The 12,198-nt window shown below is 37.6% G+C and overlaps 1 protein-coding gene and 1 pseudogene across 1 annotated transcript in view; both read left to right on the forward strand.

The window, feature by feature from the left end:
- LOC107731517 (gamma-aminobutyric acid receptor subunit rho-2-like) overlaps positions 1-5,910 on the forward strand; it is a 15,540-nt gene extending 9,630 nt beyond the window's left edge. Inside the window, exons 2-8 of the mRNA XM_016542629.1 lie at positions 416-483; positions 1,901-2,124; positions 2,258-2,340; positions 3,521-3,661; positions 4,721-4,873; positions 5,030-5,226; positions 5,467-5,910. Of these exons, the coding sequence (XP_016398115.1) occupies positions 416-483; positions 1,901-2,124; positions 2,258-2,340; positions 3,521-3,661; positions 4,721-4,873; positions 5,030-5,226; positions 5,467-5,775 (1,175 nt within the window). The 3' untranslated portion in view covers positions 5,776-5,910. The remainder of the gene's footprint in view (positions 1-415; positions 484-1,900; positions 2,125-2,257; positions 2,341-3,520; positions 3,662-4,720; positions 4,874-5,029; positions 5,227-5,466) is intronic.
- A 2,773-nt stretch (positions 5,911-8,683) lies between these two features.
- LOC107731512 (gamma-aminobutyric acid receptor subunit rho-1-like) overlaps positions 8,684-12,198 on the forward strand; it is a 28,201-nt pseudogene continuing 24,686 nt past the window's right edge.

Below are 12,198 nucleotides of genomic sequence, written 5' to 3' on the forward strand. Positions count from 1 at the left end.
ACGAGGAGCAGGATTGCTTTCTAATTACTGATAGATTTCAGCTGGTGTCTTGGCTTTTCATGCCTTTTTGCACCTCCCTTTCTTCATGTGTTCAATCCTTTTTCCCTGTGTCGTTCTATTTTATTACACATAACTTAATTTCTGAACTTATTTGTTTTGTTTTCTTTGTATGTATGGATTACTTGAGTTGTTACCAACATCTGGTGAGTTTCAAGTCTACAGCACCTTTAGAAATATATTAACTGAGAAAAATGATGACGTGTTCAATACTTATTTTACCTGCTGTGTATGTTGTCATTTATTTGGTGGGTGTGTAAATAATTCATAATTTTTAAAAGTGTCTTTAAATGTAAAAATGCTAAATTATATATATATATATATAAACTTGAAACTAATACTGTTCTCGTCTCTTCAGGTCCAGCAGTACCAGTAGGTGTGGATGTACAGGTAGAGAGTTTGGACAGTATCTCAGAAGTAGATATGGTAAGAAAAGTTTCATTATTTGGTCAGTGATTGTTATGAATCATTCATTTATAATGCAAAGACACACTCCAGCAACCCATATTCCATTTGCTTTGCACTGTTGTCCGCACAGAAAAAAAAACCTGTAATAAAAATTGAAATCTTCCTTTCTGTACATTTTTTAATTAAATCAGCATTAATTAATTAAGAATGATGCATAAATACTTTGCAATTTACATAATGTATGATTTTTGCCCATTACTGTAATGAGAATGTGATTATTACCGTTAAAGTAAGCTACTTGCGGTCCAAATGTCATCAAGGAGATTGCATGGATTATATATGGATCTCAGTATTTGTGATTAACCTTTCCTTCTGAAAGCACCAGAGATGTATCTAGATATGCTTTTATTTATCATATCAGTGGCGATGTTTACGAGTGAGCGTGGATTTGATCTTACATAATATGCTAGAGGATAATTCAGTGACATCACAGAGAATCAGCCAATCAGGATCAGTCCATCCCATTTGATAAAGGCTGGTAAAAGTGCTGACATCCCTCAGCAATGCCAACAGATGGTGATATTTCACAAGGCTTTAAGCAGTTTAGAAATGCATGTCAACACGTTGCATAAAAGCTTTTTTTCTGGATTCAATCGGACTAAGCAAATTAGTTTTGTAACCCCATCAATGGTAACTGCACTGTTAAAGCTGTTTTATTCTACATCCGTCATGGTTGAGATCACGTGATCAGATGGTGTTAGTAACAAGACCACTGTCATGTCAGCTAGTCAAACATAAACAAAACCATGCATGTAGAATTAAAGGTGACAGATGTTCATTTATTGACTATATTGGACAACCGTCAACTGTTTGGTTAAACTGGACAGAATTTGCATTTTTAGGGAGAACTATACCTTCACTAAGCCCTGTAAGCAAAGAGCCTATTGAACCTCATATAAAACATACCTGTATATGAACTGAACTGAACTCATTGAGCTCTAGAGCTGTCGCTAAAGACGGAAGACAATGTTGTCATCTATATTTTATATTAAGAGGAAAACATTAGTTGAGGGATTTGAGGGGCTGTTTTTTCTATTTCTGGGTTTTACATGGATTTCAGATGTTTTTTATACACAATAGTGGGTAGTGGGGCTAAAGAGGTCCACAGCTCGCTGTGATTTTGCACAATATGTCACAACTTCTCATACCTTCTTGCTTAATTATACAGTAGATGCAGTATGCAATAGCTTCTCAGAAGACTGGTTAAGATGAGTAGAACAGATTAATAGAACAATGTGTTGATAGCGCTTTAGAGTTGCTTAATTTCAGCATGCTAAACTGGGATAGGAGAACGTATTTGAACATTTATTATGTTAACAAGCAAAAAAATACGCAATGATCTTGAAAGTCAATCCCTGGCATACTTTTCATACAGGACTTCACCATGACTCTATACCTGAGACACTACTGGAAGGACGAGCGATTGTCTTTTCCCAGTAAAACCAATAAAAGCATGACTTTCGATGGTCGATTGGTGAAGAAAATCTGGGTTCCTGATGTGTTCTTTGTGCATTCCAAACGATCCTTCATCCACGACACCACCACGGAGAACATCATGATCAGGGTCTATCCTGATGGACATGTGCTCTACAGCCTCAGGTTTGGACAACAAACATCATTTACACAAATGCTTGGACAATGCATGGCACACCTTAACCTGCATGCTTGCATACATGTTTTTATTCTGCTGTCATAATCATGTTTGACAGTGCTTTTTTTTTTGGTGTTTCAGGGTGACTGTAACTTCAGCATGTAATATGGACTTCAGTCGATTCCCACTGGACACGCAGACCTGCACGTTAGAGCTGGAGAGCTGTGAGTGACATCTAATTCTCCTGACTTTAAAGGAGTAGCTCACCAAAAAATGAAAATTTGCTTGAAAATGTACTCAGCCTCAGATGAGTTTGTTTCTTCATCAGATTTGGAGAAATGTAGCATTGCATCACTTGCTCAGCAATGGATCTTCTGCAGTGAATGGGTGCCGTCAGAATGAGAGTCCAAACAGCTGATAAAAACATCACAATAATCAACAAGCCATCCACAGCACTCCAGTCCATCAGTTAACATCTGGAGAAGACAAAAGCTGAGTGTTAAAAAGACACAAATCCATCAATAAAACATTATTAAATTCAAACTGTTGCTTCCAGCTAAAATACATAATACGCCCATAATCCATAATATGGCTTTAAGTGGTCCCACTTTAAATTACAGTAGGTGTTTTTAAATTATGTGTACTTAATAATAAAGTAATGAATTGTTAGGTACAGTTTACATATTGTGTTCATGTTGAATTGAAACTTTTCTTTTACTTCTTTTGGGTAGAAGGTATGGTCATGACAGGATTTTAAGCATGACATGGCATTGTATTTTCAAGTACAATGTAAAAACATATGTACACAAGAAGTACATTGTATCAAATAATGAATTTAAATGTAAATACATAGTAATTAAGGACACTTTATATAAAGTAGGTCCGTCTCATCTGAATCAGGAGAGAAATATGCACAGATCAAGCACCATTTACAAACAAAAAGAGTCCTGAACAAGCATGTGGGTGGATTTTGATGTGAGAGGACAACAGGGGATGGACTTTTTCACTAGAGTAAGCGTTATTGTGAATTACAGACATCTTATTTTGACAAAAAGCAAATGTTTAGGGTTGCAACATCTTAATGATGGATTTGTTTCTTACAAACACACAGCTTTTCTTGTCACAAGATGTTGTGACAAGAACTTGTGGATTATTTTGATGTTTTTATCAGCTGTTTGGACTCTCATTCTGACGGCACCCATTCACTGCAGAAGATCCATTGCTGAGCAAGTTATGCAATGCTACATTTCTCCAAATCTGATGAAGAAACGGACTCATCTACGTCTTGGACGGCCTGAGAGTGAGTACATTTTCAGCCAATTTTCATTTTTGTATGAACTATTCCTTTAATGCCAAATATCACATCAGTCTCTGCAAACATTGGTTCATCTGCTGTGTGTCCAGATGCTTACACTGATGAAGACCTGATGCTCTACTGGAAGAGTGGAGATGAATCACTGAGCACAGATGACAAGATCTCTCTGTCTCAGTTCCTCATTCAGAAGTTTCACACCACCTCCAGACTGGCCTTCTACAGCAGCACAGGTGCGCATGCCTAATTTTAAATAGTAAACTATAGGCAGTTCTGTTTCAGTTTCAGGCTGTCTACTAGTGCATGACGTGCTGTCACTTTGCACCTTTAAGGTTAGTATGCCAGACATCTTGCACAAATCCCATTTTGTTGCATGCATATAAAGGGCAAAATCCATTTATTTGACATGGTTTGAGCAACTTTGGACGTTGTCATGAGTGGCTTCTTTTTGCTTCTTTTTATATGTATGCATAATGCGATTAAGGCAGTGATTAAGTTGAAGCTCCTGGAAACATAGAATACAGTAATTACGGTAATGTGATTATGCTTATTACACCGTAATCAACATAGTTCAGTGTTTATATGTTCCTCCTCTACAGAGAGTAAAAGTAAAACTAAAATAGTGCTGCTGTTAGTTAATAAAACCGGTTCACTCTACAAGTGCTGATTGACCATTGGTGACGACACCTGCTGTTATCAAGCAGAAAGAGACAACAAGAACAGAAAAGAGAGCAGTGACCATTTATAAAAATGTAATTAACTTAAAAATTTGAGAGTAGCTTTTTTTAAAGGTATTTTCTTGGTTTATTTATTATTCATGTTTTAGGTTTTTGTAAGGTTTTTTTTTTGTATCACCAAATGTGGTCAGTGTTTGAGAATTTCAATTTTATCTTCAAATTGAAAGTTAACTGACTTCACTGAGATAGCTAATTGCTAGCAAGTCTCAAGAAATGTCAAAACCACACAATCACACAAATCATTATGTGATGAGAGTTTTGATATAAATGATGCATTAAAGTTGCATTTTTCAAGATTTGGGTGCTCAAGAGTACCCTTAAAGGGGTCATATGATGCTATTTTAAAGATCATTATTTTGTGTATTTGGTGTAACAGAATATGTTGACATGCTTTAATGTTCAAAAAACACATTATTTTTCAAATACTGTACATTATTGTAGGTCCTCTATGCCCCGCCTCTAAGATTTCAGTTCAGTCCTTGCACAGACTTCAGAATCAGAAATCTTTGCATTTTCTTTTTACTAGTACTTGTTCTCAATTCATATCTCCTTCAGGTTGGTACAATCGTCTTTACATCAACTTCACTCTGCGTCGTCATATCTTCTTCTTCCTGCTTCAGACGTACTTTCCCGCCACTCTGATGGTCATGCTGTCATGGGTGTCCTTCTGGATCGACCGGCGAGCTGTTCCTGCTCGAGTCTCGTTAGGTGAATTAAATGGGGAAACCAGTGGGATTGTTTAGCTGAATGCTTAAATGGGTGCAGGATTTCACAACCAGTTATTCTTGATGTAAGCAGTTCTAGATGCAAATATAATGTGACTACAATTGTGTTTCATTCGTGTTTCACTGTCATTTCTTCTAGGCATCACAACGGTGCTCACCATGTCCACCATCATCACTGGAGTGAACGCCTCCATGCCCAGAGTCTCCTACATCAAAGCTGTGGACATTTACCTGTGGGTCAGCTTCGTCTTTGTCTTTTTATCGGTACTTGAGTATGCTGTCATAAACTACCTGACCACAGTGCATGATGGGACAGATCGCAAATCAAAGGAGAAGGTAAATACACAACTGATTTTCAAGTGTATTCAATTAATCTCTTTATTTTGCTAACAATCATTTTCACTATCACTTTCCTTTATGCACCTTCATTATGTGGGCTTGACAACACATACAACACATACTCTTGTAGTTATAGTTTCAGGAAAGTTTGTATGTATAAAGGTAATATTCACAACCTGGAAGCAAGTTAAAAGTTCTCTAAATGGTAATGGAAGTGTTTGTGCTTTTCCATTTTAGCCTTTACCCTGCACATGTGACATATCTCACGCAAGGACTATGATTCTGGATGAAGCATACAGTAAGCCTGATACTAATGGCCTGGCAGGATATACACAGGCTCCTGTCTCCTCTGAGGAGGCTGCAGATAAACAGGACCACATGGTGGTGTGCCTGTCTTTGGCAAATGAGGCCACAGGAGTCAAGAAGAAGACCCTTCGAGGCTTCCGTATCATCCAAAACACTCACGTCATTGATGCCTACTCTCGCATGATCTTCCCAGGGGCCTTTATATTCTTCAATCTTATCTATTGGTCTGTATACTGCTGAATTGCCTTGCAAAGAGATTGTGGTCGTAGCATATGGAAATACTTATGTATTAACAAAAGTAAAAGAAAATTGTTATTTGTTGTGGATTGAAAGGGGACAACACAGGTAAACAAGATCATGACATAATGCATGTACACCCAGCTAGCAGATATACATTCTTGGATAAGAAAGATGTAAATGTGAGAATCCTATTTGCTGATTGCATTTACACTTTTTTTTTTTTATTACTTTGGTACTATTTTCAAAAGTAAGTGGTGCATTTTTAAAAGTCTTTGTTTTACATATTCATTTTGAAATGACCTGGTGCTGAATGAATGTTACTGTACTGTAAAACAGTAGACACAGTCATCAGAATAGAGATTACATGTACAAAAGCCATAATAAAACATATTTATACAAGTAAATTATGTTGAAAGCACACATCAAATGTCACGTATACAGGAAAGTATTTTATTTTACAAAGTGGTTGCATTGTCAAACAATACATTTAAACACTTTACTCTAAAAAGAGAATCTCATATTAACTGACATCAAGCCTGTCCTAAACATTTGTCCATACATTTTTATCAAGATCAGTGAATATCTTCTTTGTTCAAGCACAATGGGAAAAACCTTCGGGCATGATGGTGCAGTTATGTCATTGCAAGGCGTGAACAGTGTGACATGCTTATGGGGATGGTAATTTTACACCTTCCACCTCCATGCAGCAAAGAGTTTGGGTTGAGGAAAGGGGAATATGGTGGGAGATATAGCAACACGAACCAAGGATAAGCCTGAAACCACATTTCAAAATGGTTTCTACATTATATTTAGTATCAGTAGTGACTGTCAAGTTGATGTCCATATGGCAGAAATGTACATTAAAAATCATGACGGTGAACACTATTAACAGCAATGATTATATGTTGCGATCAAACTTATCGCAAAATGTGGTAGTTCTGTATGTTGTTTCAGGGTTGGCATCATCTGAGGTGCTCTGAGGGGTTGGCATCATCTCTTCTCAGGTGTTCGGTCATCTCAGGTCTTTGTAAGAGTTGGGTCCAGACTGAAGCTTCTGTAATTCCAAGTTACCTCGGGATGCCAATCCCGTGGCAGAAACAGAGAAGCAAATAGAAACAAAATGAGTGTAGCTGCTGTGTTCTGCCTATGTTCCTCTGATGAGCACCTCTTTATCGAGGCCCATACCTACCTGTTTAGCTGGATCCACGTCTACCTCTTTGATCCGCAGCAGGTCTCCCAGTCTAACCTGCTCCATGTTTGCATATTGCAAATGCTCACAGAAATTTGTACGAATATGGTATCCAATTGTGGTCACCAGGTAAAAGAAATTAGTAAGGCAAACATAGCCCTACCCCATCCATAAGACTAATGCACTAATGTAATACATGAATGTATCTCTAAAATCTTAATGAAATGACAGAATGATTTTCAAGCTCTTAATCCAAGCTCCTTTCTATGTTCCTAAAATTTGATTGGTTGATTGTAATGCTCTTCCAGAACCAACAAGAATGTAGATCCAGCATCATGTCAGCCAGAAATTCTTCATTTTTAATTGAATATACTCCATTGAGGCTCACCCAACAATGGAGCCCCCCAAGGCTCTGTGTGTGGCCCACTTCTGTTTTGTGTATGCATCTATGATTGTGTTACAAAACTCAAGTCATTGAAGTTTGTGGATGACATAATGGTCATTGGCCTGATCACAGATGGTGCGGAGGATGTATAAAGAGAGAAAGTTGAAACAAGGACAGTGCGTCAGGACAACAACCTCTGACTGAACAATTGTGAAACTATGGAGATAATCAAGGATTAAAGGACACAATGAAACACGCACCTGCAGTGTTAGGGCCTCCTTTTTTCAAATATTAAAGATAGCTACATGACATTAAATATCTTGGCCAGTCTCCCTACCGACAACAGCCAACTTATTGCATAATAGCCTGTTATGGAAGTAACTCCGCCTAGTAGCGTGAAGTTCTACAGGGTCAGGGAAGGCATTGCAGCACATTATTCATTGTGGGCTACCAGATATCATGGACATACACTCAGGTGTCATCAGAAGGTCAGGTCTAGCTACATCGACCTCACTTATTGCACTTGTAGACTGCATCAATACATATAGTCAAAAACCAAATGACAACTATAGTAATCAAATCTGAACATTCATTGTACTCACACTGTGCTGATTGATAACAGAACTGAAGCACAGGCTGTCTGAACTCAAACTCTTCATAAATAAAAGGGGAAAATACAAATCTAAATTTGTCCAGGCAAAAACACGAGTGAAGCCAGACTACAGCCAAACGAACTGCAAACAAAAACAGCCCATGGTAAAACAAAACTAGAACAACAACAACAACAACAAGGTAGATATCATTAAACTAAAGGATTCTGACACAGAGACCCAAACCAGACCCTTGGACTCATGTGGAAAGTGTGTTTTATAGACATGCAATTCATGTGAATGTTTATTTAAGCATGCAGCATCCTTAGAAACCCCTCATAAATGGCGTTCCCCCCTCGGGGGGTCCCCTCTGACGTCGGGCCCTTGGAATCGTCCTAACCACCACCACCACCAGAAATACCATTTGGAGGAAATTAGAACAATGCTGAGTGACTATACCACTCGATTATGTAAGTGTAATTCAGATAGCACGTAATACCCACCGAACATTACATAATATACAGCCAGCAAATGTCTGTTTCACCCTATAACCTGCGAAAGCTCCTCCTGGATGTGACAGCAGATCTGACCTTCACATTAACGCAGATTAAACGCATCTGAGTGCGGTACATGGCACGTCCTCACAGGCTTGCACCGTGGCAATGGATCGTCTTTAAGAGTCCTCCAGTGCTGTTTTAATAAGTTTTAACGGGATTTGCGTGGCTGTAGGTTGATGTGGGCATCATGCACGCTGATGTCTGCTTTCTGCTTTGCAGCTGCGCGGACAGGTGCTTCAGACATGCAGCCAAACCAGGTGAGTGCATCACCTCACTCATGCATTCAACCATTCTTCATGACAAACGTGAAGAAAAAAAGGGTAGATGGGATGTCAATGTGCCATTTCCAGTGAGTGATGAGTTTTGCACGAATTAGTTGTTTTATTAACAAATCTCTTTTTTTTTCTGTGCCATATAGTTGCGATTTTTATAAAAGTAAATATCGGAAAAGGAATATAACACAATATATTAGCCTACTTTAAATAAACGTGTCTGCACAACTTATTCATGCAGACAATACCATTCTATAAAAAGATAAATAAAACTTAAAAAAATAGAACAATGAAACATGCCATAATGAACTATTTCTAGCTCTTTAATTAGTGTGTCACTGATGATGTGAAATCCTTTGTACAGATGCTCAGATTTTCTTGCTTCTGCTAAAACACTGTTTGGAACATTCTCAAAATATGATCATCAGTTCTTGCATCATTAAAGCAAAAGAGGGAAATAACAAACACAAAGACATTTTTTTTTTTTTCACTCACATTGTTACATTGATTATTTTTGATGTTGTTTTCATGCAGAATATAATTCTTCCCTTTATGGATCTTCCCTTAAGAGTATTAATATAAAAACAATATGCTTGCTTGCTATTTATTCATTTATGTGTTTATTTATTCAGCATAATCATTAAAGTGCCTAACTGATTTGCTGACTTGTTGTTGTTGTTATGTTCTGATATCTAATAATGTCAAATCCTGCATCCTATCAGATCCAAACGAGAAACCACCAGAGCAGAGAGAGAAGCACGTAAACCTGGCAGGTATAGCACAAATACAGTTCATTTAATTTGCTCACCTTTTATAAAAATATCATATCTATATAACCACATTGCTAAGATTTGTGAGAGGTCTCAGTTTCAAGCTCCCCGTACTGTTGCAACTTCTAGATGGTTGAGTGAACATTAACGTAACAATATTTGAAAAGTGATTTTTCAACAGCTACTGTATGATGTCATGCAAAAATGAGGTGGTTTACAGTCTTGCTTTTTAAATGTAATATAAAGTAGTATTAGTATATTAATTAACCAGTCAACCACCAATTCTGTCCGCATTGGAACTGTTTTGACATTTACTGTGATTTTTTGTGTTTAACAGCACTTTACCAATGAGAAGTCCAGATGTCACAAAAGCTCCCGTTATGAAATCAGAACAGCTCCTCAAGTTAGATGACCATGACTTCACCATGAGGCCTGGCTTTGGAGGTAAGATGAGAAGAATGCGTTGAAAAACAGAAGATAGAAAGCACTTTTGAAGAGTTTCCAGGCTCCCTATAGAGCTAGAAATGATGGGCTATGCAGAAAAGTCGTCTAAAACAATATATGTATTCTAGTTTAATTATTTTAATCATAACAGAAATAAATAATAAAGTTTATCGTTGGTTATGCTAAAGAGCATATAAATTAACATATAAATGTAATTTAATTTTATTGTTGCATTTATGTTAAATCAAAACAAATCAACGATTACTTTATTTTGTTGTTGTTGTTGTTGTTGATTTCTACTTGCTCTTAGTATTACTTTATTGGCTTTATTTGTGGTGCATATGGATTAATATTCAGTCTATTTTTATCATTAATGCATTAATGACCGATACGAAATACCAGCAGATCTTAATAAACACCACAAGACTCAGATTTGTGTAGGATTTGAACTGACATCACAGGCAATCAGCTTTACATAAGCTCAGGCCCGATTATGACACTGATTTACTGTGGCTCTGTGCCACGAGTATTCACTTATCTGCCCGTATCTTCACTAAAGTTCACACCAACTGTAAATACTACAGTCAGATCAAACCCAGATTAAAGGTTATGAAAATATTGTCCTAAGGTGAAGAAAGGACATTTCATGTTTTCGCGCATTTCTTTTGCTGTTCTCAAGTTTCATGCAAGTTTTTACACTGCTGAGTGCTAAACAAGGACATACAGATTTACTAGAACATGGCAGAAATTTTAATAGCTTGCATTTAAAGGGGTCATATGATGCGATTTCAAGTTTTCCTTTCTCTTTGGGAAGTTCTTGGTGCATAAAGAAGATCTGTAAAGTTGCAAAGACTAAAGTCTCAAATCCAAAGAGATATTCTTTATAAAAGTTAAGAGTCAGCCACACCTACCTAAAACGGCTCGTTCTAACACGCCCCCACATTTGTTGAAAACGACGCGTTTGAGAGAGGCGGGGCATAGAGGACCTACAATAATGTACAGTATTTGAAAAATAATGTGTTTTTTGAACATTAAAGCATGTCAACATATTCTGTTACACCAAATACACAAAATAATGATCTTTAAAATAGCATCATATGACCCCTTTAAGCTAATCTTCTATATGAAATGCTGTTGAAGTGTGCAAAGAAATGGACAGGCACATCACTTTATAATTACAAAGACCTTTACTGTGGTACTTAAAAGGTGACTGGATGGTCAACTACAAAATGTATGTATTTTTGGGAAATTGAATTTTTTGAGTGTTTTGTTTTGTGTACCATTCCTCTTTATCTTTAGATAATGTAACAGCTGCTTACAAGTAAAGATTTTAAATCTGTTCACTAATCTTTATATTACATGTTCATGTCATATAAAGGGCCTGGATAGCCATATTGTAACATGCGATTCCATATGGCAGTCAATGTGCTACTCAGATCAGCTGCTCCAAGTGGATCTAGATGATTGATCAGATAGACTAGCAGCTGGTGGAGCCCAGGTTAATTGTCCCCCTGTGGTGTTCAATCATGTCCTGGAGGGCCCCTGTCCTGCAGAGTTTAGCACTTGCTCCAACATACCTTTGTAGTGATCCTGAAGACCTTGATTATCTGGTTCAAGCATGTTTATTTAGGGCTGGAGCTAAACTCCGCTGGAAAGTAGCCCTCAAGGAGCTAGATTGGGCATCCTTGTCGTAGACCTTGATCACCCTGGTTTGGTATGATGGTATGGGGTGGTAGACCACCTTGTACTAATAACAAACCAGTTATCATGTTCCAAAAACCAGCCTGACCACCTTAAGCCCGCCGATGTGGCATGCATCTAGATGAGCATAGACCTAATCTATCAAAAGCTTTTGCTTAGATCACACTAATGTTATTGAAGTGGTTAATGAATGCATAGACTTGTTGAGCAGTGTTTTAAAGGGGTCATATGACGATGCTAAAAATAAAATTATTTTGTGTATTTGGTGTATTGCAATGTGTCTACGCGGTTTAAGGTTCAAAAAACATTATTTTCCACATGCTGTACATTATTGTTGCTCCTCTATGCCCCGCCTTTCTGAAACGATTCAGATGATTTTTACAAAGCTCATCGGTCTGAAAAGCGAGGTGTGCTGTGATTGGCCAGCTATCCAGTGCGTTGTGATTGGCCAAATACCTCAAGCGTGTGACGGAAATGTTACGCCCCTTACCATACTGTGATGGCGTGTCCCGGCC

Source organism: Sinocyclocheilus rhinocerous, unplaced genomic scaffold (genome assembly GCF_001515625.1).
Source record: "Sinocyclocheilus rhinocerous isolate Xijiao unplaced genomic scaffold, SAMN03320098_v1.1 scaffold819, whole genome shotgun sequence".
Classification (NCBI taxonomy): Eukaryota; Metazoa; Chordata; class Actinopteri; order Cypriniformes; family Cyprinidae; genus Sinocyclocheilus; species Sinocyclocheilus rhinocerous.